This window comes from Ricinus communis, chromosome 5, assembly GCF_019578655.1.
Source record: "Ricinus communis isolate WT05 ecotype wild-type chromosome 5, ASM1957865v1, whole genome shotgun sequence".
Lineage (NCBI taxonomy): Eukaryota > Viridiplantae > Streptophyta > Magnoliopsida > Malpighiales > Euphorbiaceae > Ricinus > Ricinus communis.
Window position 1 is genome coordinate 21,822,905 of NC_063260.1, and position 17,034 is coordinate 21,839,938.

The 17,034-nt window shown below is 32.4% G+C and overlaps 1 protein-coding gene across 4 annotated transcripts; it reads left to right on the forward strand.

Annotated features, from left to right (window-relative positions):
* Positions 1-1,136: 1,136 nt before the first annotated feature.
* On the forward strand, positions 1,137-8,463 carry LOC8275173 (protein HIGH CHLOROPHYLL FLUORESCENCE PHENOTYPE 173, chloroplastic). Of its 4 annotated transcripts, XR_007216070.1 has the most exons (18): positions 1,139-1,305; positions 1,979-2,230; positions 2,318-2,479; positions 2,623-2,673; positions 3,251-3,385; positions 3,505-3,528; positions 3,681-3,792; positions 4,006-4,131; positions 4,228-4,277; positions 4,643-4,801; positions 4,878-4,973; positions 5,056-5,171; positions 5,270-5,393; positions 5,823-5,936; positions 6,128-6,208; positions 6,804-6,966; positions 7,404-7,512; positions 7,972-8,463. XR_007216070.1 is itself a non-coding variant. In XM_025157929.2 (17 exons), exons 1-16 carry the CDS (start codon positions 1,240-1,242, stop codon positions 6,948-6,950), a joined length of 1,815 nt encoding a protein of 604 aa, XP_025013697.2. In that variant the 5' UTR covers positions 1,137-1,239; the 3' UTR covers positions 6,951-6,966; positions 7,758-7,905. The 4 variants fall into 4 exon arrangements, 3 of the variants coding, with proteins under 3 accessions (XP_025013697.2, XP_015576712.2, XP_015576711.2); XM_025157929.2 differs by lacking the exons at positions 7,404-7,512; positions 7,972-8,463 and adding an exon at positions 7,758-7,905 and having other exon boundaries at positions 1,137-1,305; XM_015721226.3 differs by lacking the exon at positions 7,404-7,512.
* The last annotated feature ends 8,571 nt before the right edge of the window (positions 8,464-17,034 follow it).

Sequence of the window (17,034 nt, forward strand, 5' to 3'; positions counted from 1 at the left end):
TAATAATAAGTCAAAATCTAAAGAAAGAAAAAGAAAAGCACCAAGAATTTTTATTCTTTTTTTTTATTTACAAAAAAAGAAGATATATTAAAGTGTTTGGCTTGTGACTTTGTATTTTGTCTGTACCGGAGAAAACTATATATTATTGGTATATGCCGACTGCTAATCGCTAACAACTTTGGAAGCTTCACATGATAAAAGCTAAAACATCGGTCGACATTGTTGACTTGATATTCACACATTACTGAACATAGTAAATGCCAATATAAAATTAAATTACTATTTTTAGTGCAAAGGAAAAGAGAGGGCACTGTGTAACCTTGTCGGTGCGCGATGGTCCAACAGTAAAGAAGAAAGCTTTCATGGGCAAAATTTATGTCTGCTAGATACTTTTGACTGGTTTCGTTCACCATCTGCCATGGAACATGATTTAACTCTTGTCCCTGCCCTTATAATTACCACAACACACAAATACTTATGTGTACTAAAATATATGGTTCTTCACTTGACTATTAACCTAAAGAAGCTCGAAGCAAACTTATTTTCAAGAATTTTAATTTTTGCATATTATATTAAGTTCGAGGTTAAAATTAAGAAAAACCAATTTTTACATAATAAGAATGATTCACATCATTGTGCATATAATTAATTTAAAAAACATATCTATTAAGAAAAATAAAATTAAAAAATTCTCAATTCTCTTAACAAACTACTGTTTAATTATGCATAATTATCAAAAGATTTTTGCCAAAATTTTATAATGTTAGATTTAATACTGTGGAAATCTTGAACTAATGGCAACTTTTGAAATGACTTCCTGTAGTGTTTTTATTTAATTTATTTTACGTTTTGTAAAGGACTTCCTATTAATTATTATATTTGTTTTAGAAAATTTTGCAGAAATATTCTAAAATTAATAAAAAATAATTAGTCAATACATTTGGGTCGCAAGTCATAACAGAGGATGTTTTAAAGAATCTAATCTATCAGTTTTAGCCCAATCTTAATCACAGGTCATAAGTCAAGAGTCCAGCCCATGGGCATAAAATTCACTACTCGCAGAGCTGACAATAGAAATTCTTCTGGGGTCAGACTGAGAGTACGTGTGTGGCCAGTGTTAAGACCTGTAAAACATAATATCAACAACACCATGTCTTTATAGTTACTGCTGCCATATCTTTCTCTCCATTAATAAAATAACTATCTGGTGAGATTAAAAAAGAAAAAAGAAAGAAAGAAATGGAGTGTTGTTATTACTCTTCTAAATTATCATCACCATATCCCTCTTTTATCCTAAATCTTCAGGTATGTTAATATATTTGCATGCATGTATGCATGCGTCTCTTTTCTGCCACTTCATATTCTATTGATGATGTTGTTTTACTCCACTGTTTTATTTTTCATCACTTCTTGTTGGCATGCCTTTTGAAGGTATATACAGAAGAGTAACTACTCTTAGTAAACTGCTTGTGATACATTCTTTTTCAAGTTGGGATTTATTGTTTGAAGCTGTTAGCAATTTGGGTTTCTGATTTTTTATTTTATTTTGGGATTAAATATTTTGTCTTTGCATGGGTCATCAATGGTTATTGCATATTCAATAATCCAGCAGAAGCACTGAGACTGAACTTAATTGACAGACGTGCTCTTGAAATGGCAATACCGATCTAATTTATACTGCCAATTTTTGAGCTTATGATGTCTGCGGCACAGTAAGGTTTTTAAACACCAAACAGTTATTAATTAGTTTGGTTATTACTGAAATGTATTCCACTGTTCATTCTCTTGCTGAATTAGTTAATGCTTGAAGTCATTTTCCATATTGTTAATGTGAAATTGGTATTCAATTTGAAAGCCTGTAACTTTATATTAGACATCTATTTCATAACTATTGAACTGGAACTTGATGCATAAGAAACGATACAATTTCCTGGTTTAATTAGTATGATCTTTGTAAGTGAATCAACTACCAATGCAGGTTTCTTCATCCCCTGTTGGCAGTAGATTATTCAGAAATTCAAATCATCGTCGGCTGTTGTCCCCTCCACTTCCAAAACCATTTCTTCAAATTAATGACACGCAAAAACTGCAATATCAAGAAAAATCAGCTCCTTTTGCTTTGAAAACATACAGAGGGCCTATATTAGCAGAAGCTGGAAAGCAAGGTTGGGATTTTGGCAGATTTGTGAAAACATTATATTTCTTCAATGGACCACCATCTCCTGCCAAGGTGGGACATAGTTTGCAATGGACTGTTACCTCATCAACCAGAAAATTGTTTAAATATCTAACTGACTGTAAGTTACTATTCATGTAGTTCTTTGAGTTTTTAATTGAGAAACTATCCAGTTCATCACCTAGCGAGCCAAAAAACGCAATGGAAGGTTCTGGTATTGTTCTGGTAGTTGGAGCTACAGGTGGAGTTGGCAAAAGAGTGGTTGACATCTTAAGGAAGAAAGGATCACCAGTTCGAGTATTGGTATATTCTCTTACCTTCTTCAAGCATTGTTTACCTCTCTTGTAACTAATGGCAATATGTTGAAGAGATATGTTAATATTTAAGGAGAAGAAACACTGCTTGCTTCCTTCACTTAATTGTGTTTTTTATTAAACATTTCTCAGGTCAGAAATGCTGAGAAGGCAAGAAAACTGTTGGGCTCAGATATTGACTTGGTAAGCTGGCCGCCATTTTGCATTCACAAAATAGTGATAAGTACAATAATAGAATTATGCTACAATGCTTCCTTTGTTTTCTAGTTCACGAAGCTTTCTGCTCCTTTCATATAGTGTTGCTTCAGAAAATGGTGCTCGGCTTTGTTCTTGATTTTCACAACATGAAATCTGAGTTCTGATCTGTTGTTTTAGACATTTACCCTCAACTTTGGAGGGAAACTGATATTTGAGTTCTAGCAAGTCGTGCATACATCTGTGAAAGTAGTTTATTTTCCTCGTCTTGGCAATTTTTCTTCTAAGAAAATAATTGCTTTGCATAAGCATCCGATGGTGGCAGCATCAAGTAAAATTCCATGGGATTTCGCATTCTGTTTATTTGACGCATGTTTGTTTTATGGTGAAGACATTGTGTATCTATGTGGTGCTTTCTTTTACCTGTTATGGAAGATTTCACTAATTTTCCTTATCATCAAGTCAGAGTATTTTCACTATTGAAATGCAAATAATCAGATTTAGTTTGTAAAAGTCTAAGCATGTTTCAGTACATGGATTCTCTTTCTCATCGTTTACTTGTCAGGTAGTTGGAGATATCACTAAAGAAAACACGTTGGTCCCTGAGTACTTCAAGGGGGTGAGAAAAGTTATAAATGCTGCTTCTGTCATTGTTGGTCCCAAGGAAGGTGATACTCCGGAGAGGGCGAAGTATAGCCAAGTAGGGTTGAACACATCATTTACATGAATGTCTATAACTAAATTATTCCTGAATTTATTGTCCCTTTAGATTCTATTTCTTTCTACGTTAGGCATCTGAATTTTAATTATGATGTGCAGGGAATCAAGTTCTTTGAACCAGAGGTATGCAAATGATTGTTTGTCTTGTGATTTTTGAGTTAAATTAGACTTTCCTACTAAGTTCATTTAGACTTCTATTTACTTGTCTTTAACTCTTTGGAAACATCGAACTTAGTTGTTAATGAATGTGAGGTTTGTTTGATTGATGGAGGCAGATTAAAGGTGATTCACCTGAAATGGTGGAATACATTGGGATGAAAAATTTGATTAATGCTGTGAAGGGGAGTGTTGGACTTGAAAATGGGAAGCTCTTATTTGGATGTGAAGGTACAACTTTTTTGAAACAAACAAAAACTTTATAATCCATATTTGATTATATAAACAGCAAAAGAAATTAAGTGCTCAGAAAGTTGTTTCTGCAGAACGCTTAACAACTTTGAATTTATGAAAAGAAAAGCTGGATTTCTTCTGCCAACTATAACCTTTACTGAGATGAAATTCAGTCCAATTAAATGACTTTCTCCAACATGCATCTTACAGACAATAGTTTTAAAGATCTACCATGGGGTGCTTTAGATGATGTTGTAATGGGAGGTGTTAGTGCAAGCACGTTTCAAATTGACACAACCGGTGGGGAAAATAGTGGACCAGCTGGGATTTTCAAAGGTTCATTCCATTCAGAATCTGTTGTATATGTAGTTTCCTTAATCAAATGTACTTTCTGTTTATGTGCTTGTCTTTTGTGTGTTTGATTCTTGTCAGGTGTTGTTTCCACTGCAAATAATGGTGGCTTCACTAGTGTCAGAACTAGGGTAATTTGCAGTATTTTAGCTCGACTTACTTTGCTTGTGCAAGACATGGTTTGCTGTTCGTAAACAGCCTCTAATATTTTACTCATTGTTGCATGAGGTGGAATACGAAAATTGTATTATATTGAATATAGTCAATTAACAAATATTTTTAGGGTCAGAATGTGTTTGGAAGGTGCAGCCTTGAAATGTTTCAAAACTTAGATGTTTTGTCTATACGAAGCACCAATATCGTTCTGCCTTCTAGCTATTCACTAAAATCAATCATAATTAAACTGACTACATCAGTATGGAAATTATAGTGGAAGTACTGCTTAAATTTTGCAAATCCTACTAAATAATGTAAATCCACTTAAATTTGTTTTCAGAATTTTTCAGTGCCTGAGGACCTTTCTGCGTATGATGGTTTAGAACTGCGCCTGAAAGGTGATGGTCGTAGGTATAAACTTATTGTTCGTACTAGCAGTGACTGGGACACTGTTGGCTATACAGCAAGCTTTGACACTGTTGCAGGGCAATGGCAATCAGTAAGTTATAGTATAACCTCCATTTTGTTGGCTGTGGTGAAGATTCATATTCTAAAAGCGGAACTACTTTTTCCAGATACGTTTGCCATTTTCTACGCTTAGGCCAATATTTCGAGCTCGGACTGTATCAGATGCTCCTGCATTTGATCCAAGCAATATTATCTCATTGCAGGCATGCCATCTCTGCCAACTATTGTTTATGTTCTGCTTCACTAGCTTCTTGCTTCTGACTTATTAACCCAACATACTTTCAGCTCATGTTCAGCAAGTTTGAGTATGATGGAAAACTGAATCCAACTTTTGTGGAGGGTCCATTTCAGCTTCCAGTATCAAGCATAAAGGCATTCATAAAGGATCCTATAACTCCCAGGTTCAGCAATTATTTGGTTTGTTTTGTTTAACTTTCTGAATTTAGTTGATCTGATGGAAAAAAAATTCCATTCTGGCTTCGGGTTATCTCTCTTGTAGGCTTGTACATGTGAGCTCTGCAGGAGTAACCCGACCAGACAGGCCTGGCCTTGATCTCAGTAAACAACCTCCTGCTGTACGCTTGAACAAGGAATTGGATTTTATCCTCACATTTAAGTTAAAGGTCGGTTAATATTTATTTACAAGCCATTTATATCAGTCAATAAATTCCTTTAACTTGACAAATCTTAGTATTCCTGTGATATTTAGGACTGGCCTGCAGTTTATGAAGTGCAAGTGCAAGTGGAACTTTTAACATCTTACTTGCCCGCTAAACCACCATGTGTGGACAATATAGGCACACACGAAACAAAACAATCACAGATATCAATATGCAGTAGATTGCAGGTTTCCTAACCTATTTATTGGTTGGTTGGATTTAGTCAGCTCTCTTTGCTGAATATGACCAAGGAATGGTTGAACTGATAGACTTCAAAATTGAGTAAATGCCTCAGACAATAGAATGTCAATAAATAATTTCACTCTTTGTCCTATCATCTAGCTGGTTCTGGACTATTTCAGATTTTGTTTTGACTTGCTAGCTTTATGACAGGGAGAAGATTTGATACGTGAAAGTGGTATTCCATATGCGATTGTAAGGCCTTGTGCTTTAACTGAGGAGCCTGCAGGAGCCGATCTGATTTTTGACCAAGGAGACAATATAACGGTTAGCACTATATGGAAGTTTTAACATTTCTCTTCCTGTTTGTTCTTGTTTATATATGTCTAAAATTGAATAGGATCTAGTAGATGTCACAGTGCATATTCTTTGTTGGCTGGAATTCTCTCTATGAAATTTAGTTTAGGACAGTTGAATGTTATAATCCATTATCCCTAACCATTGTTTGATATATGCAGGGTAAAATTTCAAGGGAAGAGGTTGCTCGGATTTGTATTTCTGCTCTAGAAAGTCCATATGCACATGACAGGACATTTGAGGTATTAATTTTTGATGTTGCATCTGTTGTGGTTTTTTATTAGACTTAAGTTTAGTAGTTCTATTAATATAAATGGGAAAATTACCAAATGAAAAATGTAGTGTCAGTATTGTCACAGTTCCTCCATCACTGGTTCATACAACATAAATATTTTAACAAGTATTAGCATCACAATTGAGCAAATAATGATGTATATCAGAAATCATGCAGAAATTTTGACCCGTGTTAAAATAATGCTCTAGCAACTTCTTTCTAGCATAGAAGATTTTTGGAATTATCTTTTTGTAGTTTCTCCCCTATTCCTCCAGTAGCAAGCTGCTGGAGTTGGGATAAAGAGAAATCCTCCAATTTGGTTATGAATGGATCCCAATTGCACTTCAGAAAAGGATGGAGAAAAGAATTTTGAATAAGTTTTGAAAATGAGACGAAGGTTCTTTCAAATATGCAATGGAAATTGATATGCATTCACTTGATTTCTCAGCGGCCTCGTGAATTCATATATTTATTTTATACGTGAATGATTCACCTCAATATGCAGGCGTATTCTTACCAGATTTCAGATTGTACAACATTATGTATTAGAGTTTCTTTTGCAGGTTAAAAGTGTGATTCCATTCAGTGAGCCATTTACAATTGACCCAGAGAATCCACCTCCAGAGAAGGATTATAATGAGTATTTTAAAACTTTGAAGGATGGCATTACAGGGAAAGAATACCTAGAACGTAGTCCTGTTTCAGTCTAATGCCCCAAGATAACAGGTGTGTGATTCTTGTATTGGCGCTGCTAGTCTGATAGATGTGATCAGATTATCATACTTTGGTTTCACCTACATATATGAACATAAGATGACAGCAACGAGCAGTCGCTGAAAAAACAGAATAAAAGACTACTCTTTGACAAGATATTCTCCTAACCTGCTAATCTAGAAACAGTCCTGAAAACTTGAACAGAAAATTATATCTACTCCTTAAGTCCCCCATTTTCCTATAAAGTTGCTGAATTACCTAGTTAAGTAGTCCAAAGTCCGAACTTCCCAAAGATGGTCTCCTTGCTGAGAAATTACAATGATAAGTAAAGTTAGGAAGTAAAAGCTTACAGTGTTAATTAATCAAATAAAAATAATTTTAAGAACTAAAATTTTGCATCAACCTTGATCCTTCCTACAAAATATATTTTATGTATTTTGTTCTTGCAGATGATAGTCTACAAAACAATGAAGCAGATGCTTGTAGAGATATCATTAGGAGACCTAGCAACGAAAGATATACTGATGCAAGGAATAGAAGTTCGAGCTATTTAAATATGTAAATTCTATAGTGGCTAATGGATTTAAACTACCTGCAAAAGCTTTAAAAAAAGAAAAAAAGAAAACACAGTTTCTTCACACTGTAAGCTGCATATATAAAACAAATTTCTTGCACCATTTAACCTCACAATGTAATCTTTCGGGCAAGTCTGTTTCCTCTCTGCACTTGTTTGTTTTTTGGTAAGCCAAATGGTTCTTTTTGTCTTCTGTTCTTTCTATTGATTGGCATGCTTAACATGACAGATTGATTGGACATGGATGTTTGAAAAATTGATGACAAAGGAGTTTATGTTAATCAGGGAGCAAGTGTTTTCAAACTTGCTGGCCTCAGCTTACTGCTTTTACTGAAAATCTTGTCAACAGTTATCAATAAAGTTATCCTTCTTTGGTATGCTAATGTTAATTCCTTTTCCTATGTACAATGACGTGTTCTGAAAGTATGTTTTTTCATGGAAAGGAATCTGTACAAGTACAACATACGTTACAACAAGAATTTTAAAGAGCAGCATACAGTATGCAAGTGACAAAGATAAAAACAAAGGAAGACGGGAAACGACACAGGATAGAGCATCTTTGATAGAATTCTTACACTATAGAATTCCAATGGGAAAGAAAGCAACAGTTTGTAAGGATAACCAAACGGGAAAGAAAAAAGAGATTGTAAAATACAAGCTTTTTAATCTCATCAAAGTTTACTTAATCAGGAGAATCTTTTCCTGCTTTTTCTGCCAGTGGGAAGAGATGTATTATGAGCATAGATATTCAATTCAGCTGAACTATTACAAACTAGAAGCTCCATTCTTTTAAATTAAAATGTGAAGGTTTGGATGAAGTAGAAAACTTGAAAAACCTGCCAAGTGAATATGAAATAGCAGAGTTGTTGAATATTGGCAGATTATATAAGCATTTAAAGATTGCAGATCTTTCAATCTGTATCAGTTTTACGTCAGCCTGTTATACTCATTGCATGAAAAGGTTCCACTCCTTGGACCCACTTTGTCTATTTAGCATTGCATGCAGTGATATTTATTTATTTTTCTTTTTGGGTATTTATGTTGTTTTTCTTTTTTTTGGTTCTAACCTAGATTTTCACGTGATATCCACGTGACTGGCGGCTCCTTTTCTTCCTGTCACGTGATTAGCACGTTATGGGAACGTGATAGGCTTGTGATGAGGGAGAAAAATGTCCAATAAATTGTATTATGGTTTATGCATGCTTTGTAATGATTCATGGATCATCCCACCATTTTGAAGCATCACACCATATATTTATATAAAACAATTTTTTCTATTCTTGAAAGGCATGAATATTTTTACCATTTTACCTGCTCTACTCTGTTTATGGTAGTACAATTTTGCTACAAAAGGTATATATTTATATACATATTTAAAACAAAACTTGTAAGTTTGTGTTTGCATTTAATTCTAGATAGTGACACTCTAAAAATTAAACTAATACTTTTACTCCATAAAACTATCAGTGAGTTTTATATATCCCTATGAGTCACTTGTGCTCTATACAGTAACTCACGTGCTAAATATATCATATTTTTTCTTCAGTTTTTTAATTTTTTGAAACCCCACCCGCAGCTACTCCCTCCAAAAGAACTCAGAATTAAATTTGCATCACTTTCATTGGATTCCGGATAGTCCATTAAAGTGACAAATGACAGGGCAATACGAGCGATGAATTTGGTTGCAGGTCTTCTTGCGACAATTGCTGAGAAGTAATTTACTTAGAATTAGAAGAAAATTTTAAAAAAAAATTAAGTAAAGAAGAAAAAGAAAATTTGCATGCAAATATTGGTATTCTGTTTTAAATTATTAATCTTTAGATTAAGGCATTTACATCTTGAAGAGAAGCCTTTACTCGGAACAAAAAAAGAAAAGAAAAGTTACGAGTTCTTCTGCTGCTTCTTGTCTCCCTGCATAACCTTGAAATATAACCGACCCCTTCTTCATGAAGATAAGGTAAAGTTGTGTATGGAGACTCAACATTTACTATTTCTCTTCAAAAGCAACACACTGCCTGAAGAAAACACCACGGGACAATATAAAGTTCATTCCTCCAAGAAAAATTAATGAAACTGTAAGGAAAGAAATTCAAGAATGGTTACCATACATTGCGGAAAGCTTTATGTCTTCTACCACGACGTTCATCCATTATATTTCTAAGCTTTTTGAGCATTTCTTCTTCGGTGAAAATCTGACCAGGCGAGCTCAAGTACGCACTTCTTTTTATCGGAGGAGACCATATTCCACTTTGTTGATAATCAAAATCAAATTCACTAACATCGAAGAATTTATCAAGAAGTCGGTCCGATACAGACTTAGAAACTAGTTGAATTTTTTGTGGAGAGAACGAAGATGAGGCTTCAGAGGCTGACATCGAAGAGAAGAAAAAAAAAAAAAAAAAAAGGTTTAAGTTGAAGAAGATACAGATGCTCAAGAAAGAGAAACAAGATAATAGAAGAAGTATGTTTTAGATTGATGAAGCTGATTAGAAGGAGACACCATTTTTAGAGAGGCCAGTGATAGTGAAGGTGGGAACTATGATAAAGACGTGTATGGCTGTATGCAATCATAGAGAAAGGTCATGGGCTAGCATAACTAAAGGTGTTTCATATTTTTGTGCCTTAAGTATATTTAGATTCTTTAAGTCTTTAAAAGAGCAACGTCAACTATCTTGGATTGGTTACATTTTGATGCAAAAACATTAAAAAAAAAAAAAAGGCTTATTAGTTTAGGTTGTTGGAGACTGCTAAGGTGGATGTTAAAAAAACTGGTTTAGCATTATTAAAATAAACACCAGTTTAAAATTTAATAATTTAAAATTGTTTATATAGTTTATTATATGCGGTTATCTCCAAAACAGTTCTAATAATTTAAAGAAATTATTACATATATATTTTGTTTTTAAAAAAATGCTTTACCCAATAGAAGCCAAACACATAAGCGATAAATTTATTTTGTGGGCATGAGGTAGAAATTGTTTCCGTGGACCCTATTGCAATCATTTTTGATATAGGATTCAGGTCAATGGTTGGTGCAGAAGATCCCAACATACAATTGATTGGATTAGAGTATTATGTGTATTTCTAGTGGTCTATTATTCGGGATTCGATCCCCATATAGTTTTTGGAAAACACAGACCCAAGTTTTTGAATTAATTCTTCAAAGAAAATGATTAGTTCGTAATCATGTAAAACTCACCCAAAACCAACGTTTAAGAACGATAATGATTTGGCATGGGCAGTTTCTTACTATTATATCACCCAAAGATCATTTGGGTACCTCTGGCTACAAATGTTATATTCTTTGGATGCATTAGGCTGGTTGTTGGCTGGCAGTACCACCTAAGCTATGGCGTCTCCACCACTACAGACTATCCACTCACCCTCCACTTCAAAACATATATACCATTGTTTGGGCTTGCTTTGACTTCATATAAATATTATTTATAAAAGAGCATTGAAGAATTGATGACTTGAACGTGATCATATAAGTTTTTCATTATTGAGCTGGCCATGCACATGGCAACTACAATTTTAACCAGGTTTTTTTGATGTTAGCAGCTACTTAAGCTAGTTGCTGGCTGGTGTTGGCAGATTCTATTGGTGTTTAGGGATGCAAACATAAATTGTCTTTGTATGTTATCCCATCTGACTATCTGTTTCTTAGGCTCTACAGCTATATATATATATATATTTATATATTAAACTTTCTAATTAAATGTAATGTAGACATATCTCCAATATTATGGCTTTTTCTATTTCTTTTTTATAGGGTATAGCTCAACAGTTGATGAAAATTCCTGGGTCACGTCATTTTCATCGTCTATATAAATTACCCAATCTTCCTTTCCTTTTCGCTGCTGTTTATTCTAGAAAATTATATCAAATCTTATTGGCATTTGCATATATGACACCATTACAGGACAAAGACAAAAGTCATTAAGTTTATTTTAGTTGTTAATTTAATTCGCCTAAAATGGACGTTGCCTGTACTTGAATTCTTTCTTCTCATTTTTGGTCATTACTAGAAAAAAGAAAAACTGAATCTCTTTTTCACTGAAATTCGAATTTGATTTGAAAATCATAACCACTCTCACCAGCAATGATTTCATAACTTTAGCATGAAACTGTGCAATACAGCTCAAAATTTTAAATCTCCTCTGGGTGGTGATAATTTAAGGTAGACATTGCAAAGATAAAAAGCACTTTGTTCTGGTAATTATGTGCTCACATGGTAAGCTGATTTTCATGGATAAACCCATCATAAGCTAAGGTTAAAAGCATGAGGCGGGGAAAACAGAAAAAGGGAGAAACAGCAGCAAATTGTCGGCATCAGCTGCAACAATTGGTACCAAAGCCATTAAATTCTTATTTATAGGGCCAAAGCTGCACATGACTCAACGTTACGTGAGTGAAAGTCGTAGGCTGCTGCAGCATCTAATAAAATCAACAGTTCACACCAGAAACCGGAAGTGACATCACTGTATCCCCTGTATCAAGAGAGGGAGGGATCTTGGCGTTACACATTTAATTTTGGCGGACGATATTCATTCCTATATCTAAAGTCTGTCAAAGAGAATCCAAGAAATTATTATGATGGATCAATTATGGGGCGGATGCTTGTGCGAGATTTCCTATATTTTGCAATATAGCAACACGAAGCAGAGTACCTTTTTCTGGAAGCATGGAATCAAACTATCAATTTGACTTCACTATTATTACTCATGTTAGATTTTTTTATTTTTTTTTTAATAATTACAATGACTGACCGGCATTAATTAGGAAATTTTTTAGAAATATTTTAAAATCTTCATTTTTATTGTGTAAGTTTTTTTTAATCTTTTTTTTAATGCAAAGAAAAACTAAAAAACAACCAAAATTATATTTCTAAAAAAATAAAAAAATTTATATTTTTAATATTTTCATACATTAAAAATGAAAAGAAAAATTATTAGTATTTTTATTATTATTATTATTCTATTAATTGAGGCAAAAGCCCAAACAGTACCAAAAAAAAATCAAAGGTAGGCATAATCTACAACCCACAAACTGAGCTAAAAGCCCTAATAAATTACAATTTTAAAAGGGTTTATAAAGATGGAATATAATCCATCAAACCCAAACAATGAACTTAAGAGTCCATCAATGACTCGGCCCAAAGGCCTACAGCAAAGTTAAAATTACTATCAAACTCCTTCTGCATTTCTTTTCTCCTCAACCCTACTGCTGCCACCAATATCAAGGATTTCAACCGTAGATTCAACATAAATAGTAGAAGAAGAAAGACCAAGCCCACACAAATAATCTTGTATTGAAGAACTATTATCCACACCCAACAAGAAGGAATCCAAATACAAAGGCATAGGATCATTATCCAAAAATCACCGCTTTTACCTTTGAAGATACAAAACACATAAACAAGATCCAAACACCATAGATGTATCATCACCACCAACCAACGTTCCCCTCCCTTATCAACTTTTGTCAAACAACAAAATCCCATAGGACCAAGGATATGGAAAAGCGGGACGTCGCCGTATAAGAGGGGGACTGATAAACAACCATAAAAAACAACACCAAAAAGCCAACATATCGACCATAGTTAAACAACAAAACAAGAAAGAGAAACTCAAGAAGCACATATGCATGCCAAATATTTACAAATAGATAGCAAAATAGAAGCAAAAAGAGGATAAACCTCCAATGGCCAAAGCCATTGGAGGCTCTTTCCCTCAAATTGAAACTCTAGATAAGGGTACTGAATGGACAGGGAATTTTAGAAAGAGAAAAATAGAGAGAGAAAGGGTCTTTAGGAAAATTAATGAAGTATACTTATGTTAGATCAAACAAGTCATTTTCTATTACAAATAAAGAAATAGAGAATGCAAATGCCTATAATTTATAATTTATATTTACATGAGACAATATCCGATCAAATTTATATATGTGTGATATTCTATGCATGTGATATATATTATTATAACGAATACAATATAGAAATTATTACCTATTCTGTTTACGGAATAGGAGAAGAATAATTCAATCGCAGTTCCCTTTTATAAGTTAAAATTGATTAAATATAAAGAATTTCAACTCTTATAAAAGAATTATATTTTTATTGTATAATCTTCTTTTTCTTCTCATATATTTTAAAATATTTCTAAATAAGAGAACTATATTTTACTTGTATAGTATTTTTTTATTCAAAATATTTTAGAAAATTCTAAAAATACTCTTATATGTTGTATTATTATATTTCGTGTATTTATACTCAAATTCACATTCTTCAAATCTCTTGAATAAGTAAATTTCTTTTTATGCTACTTTCATTGTTTTTTTATGCGACTTATATGAAATTTTCATATAATAATATTAAGAGTTTTCTCTATATCTCATGTTAATTTGAATTTTTTTCAAAAATTTATAGTTTCAATCTTAACAGCATATATATAGTTTATTATTAATTAAGTTAACAATTCATATTGATATGATTTATACGAATAGAAATGCTTAAGATGGCTTATTAAACTCAAAACATATATTAAGGATGGAACAAGTAATGAAAAAGATATCATGGAAAGTTACAATTCAATTTTCTGTTAGTCTATTGATTCACACATGGATGCTGGATAAATAAATATCAAAATTCATTTATTCAAAAGAATACAAAAATTGGAGAATAAAGACAAATCTATCTCTTAAATAATTTTATTTAATAATAACTTAATCCTATTAGCTTTACTTACATAGGTATTTATAGGATTTATAATATAATTTTAATCTTTAGACTTAATAAATAAAAGTAAAAGTTATAAGATAAATACAATATTAACATCATAAGTTAACTTAATAAAATCTAAAGTATTTTATGATATTTTATCAAGTTTAATAACCTCCAACACTAATGACCATTAAAATCTAACATTTGTCATTAATGTCTCCTATCTCATCGTTTCAAAAACTCCAAGACTTATTGTTTGGTATTAGTCCATCAACTACTTTTTTGTCAAACTGCATCAGTCCAACATTTACAGAATCTAAGGCAAAGAACCAAATCTGTTGACAAATATACAACTAAATTCTACCAGTCGATAGCAATGAATGAGATTCATGAGATAAAAGATCAACTGGTGGCATAATGCATAGGTGGCAGTCGGGATCAAATTCAAGAGACTGTCAACCTATTTGATCATGTATCTATTTCAGCTGCTCATCCGAGAGCTTTGCTAGTTGAAAAACTGACACATAGTACAAGTGGTAGTGTTTTTGGTAATTGCTTTAATGCATGCGATAATACCAATTATGTTGGTAGCAATATGGATTATGCAAGAGGGAATGGTAATAATGCGATTAGTACTTAATTTATTAAAGGGGCTAGTAGTAGCAATCACACCTTAAAGTGCTTTAGGTGTAGTGAGATTGCCAATACAAACAGTCTAAAGGTAAAAAGATTGGCAAGAGAGCTTTGTTCGCTGATACATATGATGGTCATGAGAATGATGTAATAATTAATTGTCAACCAATTTTGATGATAAAGAAGCAGTCAACAAGAAGGTTATTGAAGAAAATATTGGGACTGTATTAATTATTAGAAGATCCTGCTTGACACTAAAACTATAAATGAAAAAGACTAGCCTATGAGCAATATTTTTCAATCTACATGCACCATCCTAGATAAGGTCTATCCTTTTGTGATTGATATATGCAGCTGTTAGAATATAATTTCATAGGAGGCAATACATAAATTAAATATTAAGACAGACCTTATCTAGGATGGCTTAAAAAATGTGGTGAAGTAACAGTTTCAAAAAACGTTTTTATTTTATTTTTTATTAGTATGAAATATAGAGATGTTGTCTAATGTAATGTGGTGGCCATGGATATATATATCATATGCTTTTGGGCAAACCTTCGGAGTAGATAAAAGAGTGGTTTATGAAGGGCGAGCCATATAGTTATTTGTGGTTGATGGTGTCAACATTGTGTTAATATCTAGCAAATCAATAGGAAAGGCTACACCTGCAGAGACTAATTCTATTATGTTATCTTTAGCTTAGTTTGATGAGGAGTTATGTAGGCATGTGGAAATTGAGATAGGTGATTTGGTGTGGGCAGTTCTGACCAATGATTGCTTTTTAGTTGGAGATTATAATAAATTGTCAGCAATAAAGATTGGCCCTACGGAGGTTACTGAAAAAATCAATTCCAATATTTATCGACTTAAGCTGGCTAGTCATAGACATATTGGCATTGCAGATAGTTTAACGTGAAATATTTAATTTCCTTTCATGGCGATTCTTTAAATAATAATACAGTTGGTAATTTGAGGTTGAAATTTATCTGCTCCATAGAGACTGATGCAGAGTAGCAAACTTTGAAATTTTTAAAACGATGATGTAAGAGACATTAACGATAAAAGTTACATCTTAAGATTATTAAATTTGATAAAATATCATCTAAGACTTTTAAATTTTATTAAATTAATTTTACACTATGAATTCTATAAATAAATTTATAAGTTATATTATGAATTCTATAAATGACTATGTAAGCAAGAATAGGATATTTTAAAATTTTTATTCTCTAATTCTTTAATATTCTTTTAATTCAATTGAATTTTGATTTCTATTTATATAACACCCATATGTAAACTAATAAATTAATAGAAGATTAAATTTTAATTTTTTATAATATTTGTTTCTTAATGGTTTTGCCACGTCAATTTTCAAAATAGATAGAAAAATGCTAGGGATTTGTTTGATCGTAAGCATTGAGAGGTGTGACCCAACAAAATTAATTTATGTTAATATGATTTATTTCTCTTAACATGAGATCCAACCAAACACTGGTTGGAAGATGGCCCATTCATTGTTCAGAGGACTTGCGATGTCTGATTTATGAACAGATCGAGATCAATCCAGAACAAGGACCAACAACACTGGAAAATCGACAATGATAAAATTTAGTTGGATCTAACAACCCAATTTTTCATTAAAAATTCAACGGCACTTAATAATTTGAAAAAATAAAGATAAAGTAAGACAAAATACACAATAGAACACACAGATTTACGTAGAAAACCCTTAAACAAATTAAGGTAAAAACCACATGTAAGAATAAAAGAATTTTACTACAAGAAAAGAAAATAATATGAGTTACAAACTCTCTATTTATAAAGGAGAAAACATTAAAATTCTCTCTTTATAATAGGAGAAAAATAATTGCTTAACTCTCTAATATTTTTCTCTTATTTTTCGGATGATTGAATAACAAGTTGAGACTTTTATTATATAGGCTTGGAAGGTACATCAAGATTGTTAACTTAGTAATGTGGGAGAAATACTCCTCAAAAATTAATAACTTAACAATGTGGGAGAGACACAAATCCCTAAATATCAACAATAAAGTAGTTATGCCTTTTAGGTAGCTAGACCAAGAGTTATCATTTTATCTCATTTGTGTTTAATTTATTTTTTATTCTTATAATTTTAAATTATCTATATTCA

What these genes read in the sequence shown, in the direction of transcription:
- LOC8275173 (XM_025157929.2), top strand. Translation starts at nt 1,240, where the DNA reads ATGGAGTGTTGTTATTACTCTTCTAAATTATCATCACCATATCCCTCT. An exon ending in GCTCTTATTTGGATGTGAAG is followed by an intron (nt 3,793 to 4,005) that starts GTACAACTTTTT and finishes TGCATCTTACAG; the next exon opens with ACAATAGTTTTAAAGATCTA. An exon ending in TTGCAGGGCAATGGCAATCA is followed by an intron (nt 4,802 to 4,877) that starts GTAAGTTATAGT and finishes TACTTTTTCCAG; the next exon opens with ATACGTTTGCCATTTTCTAC.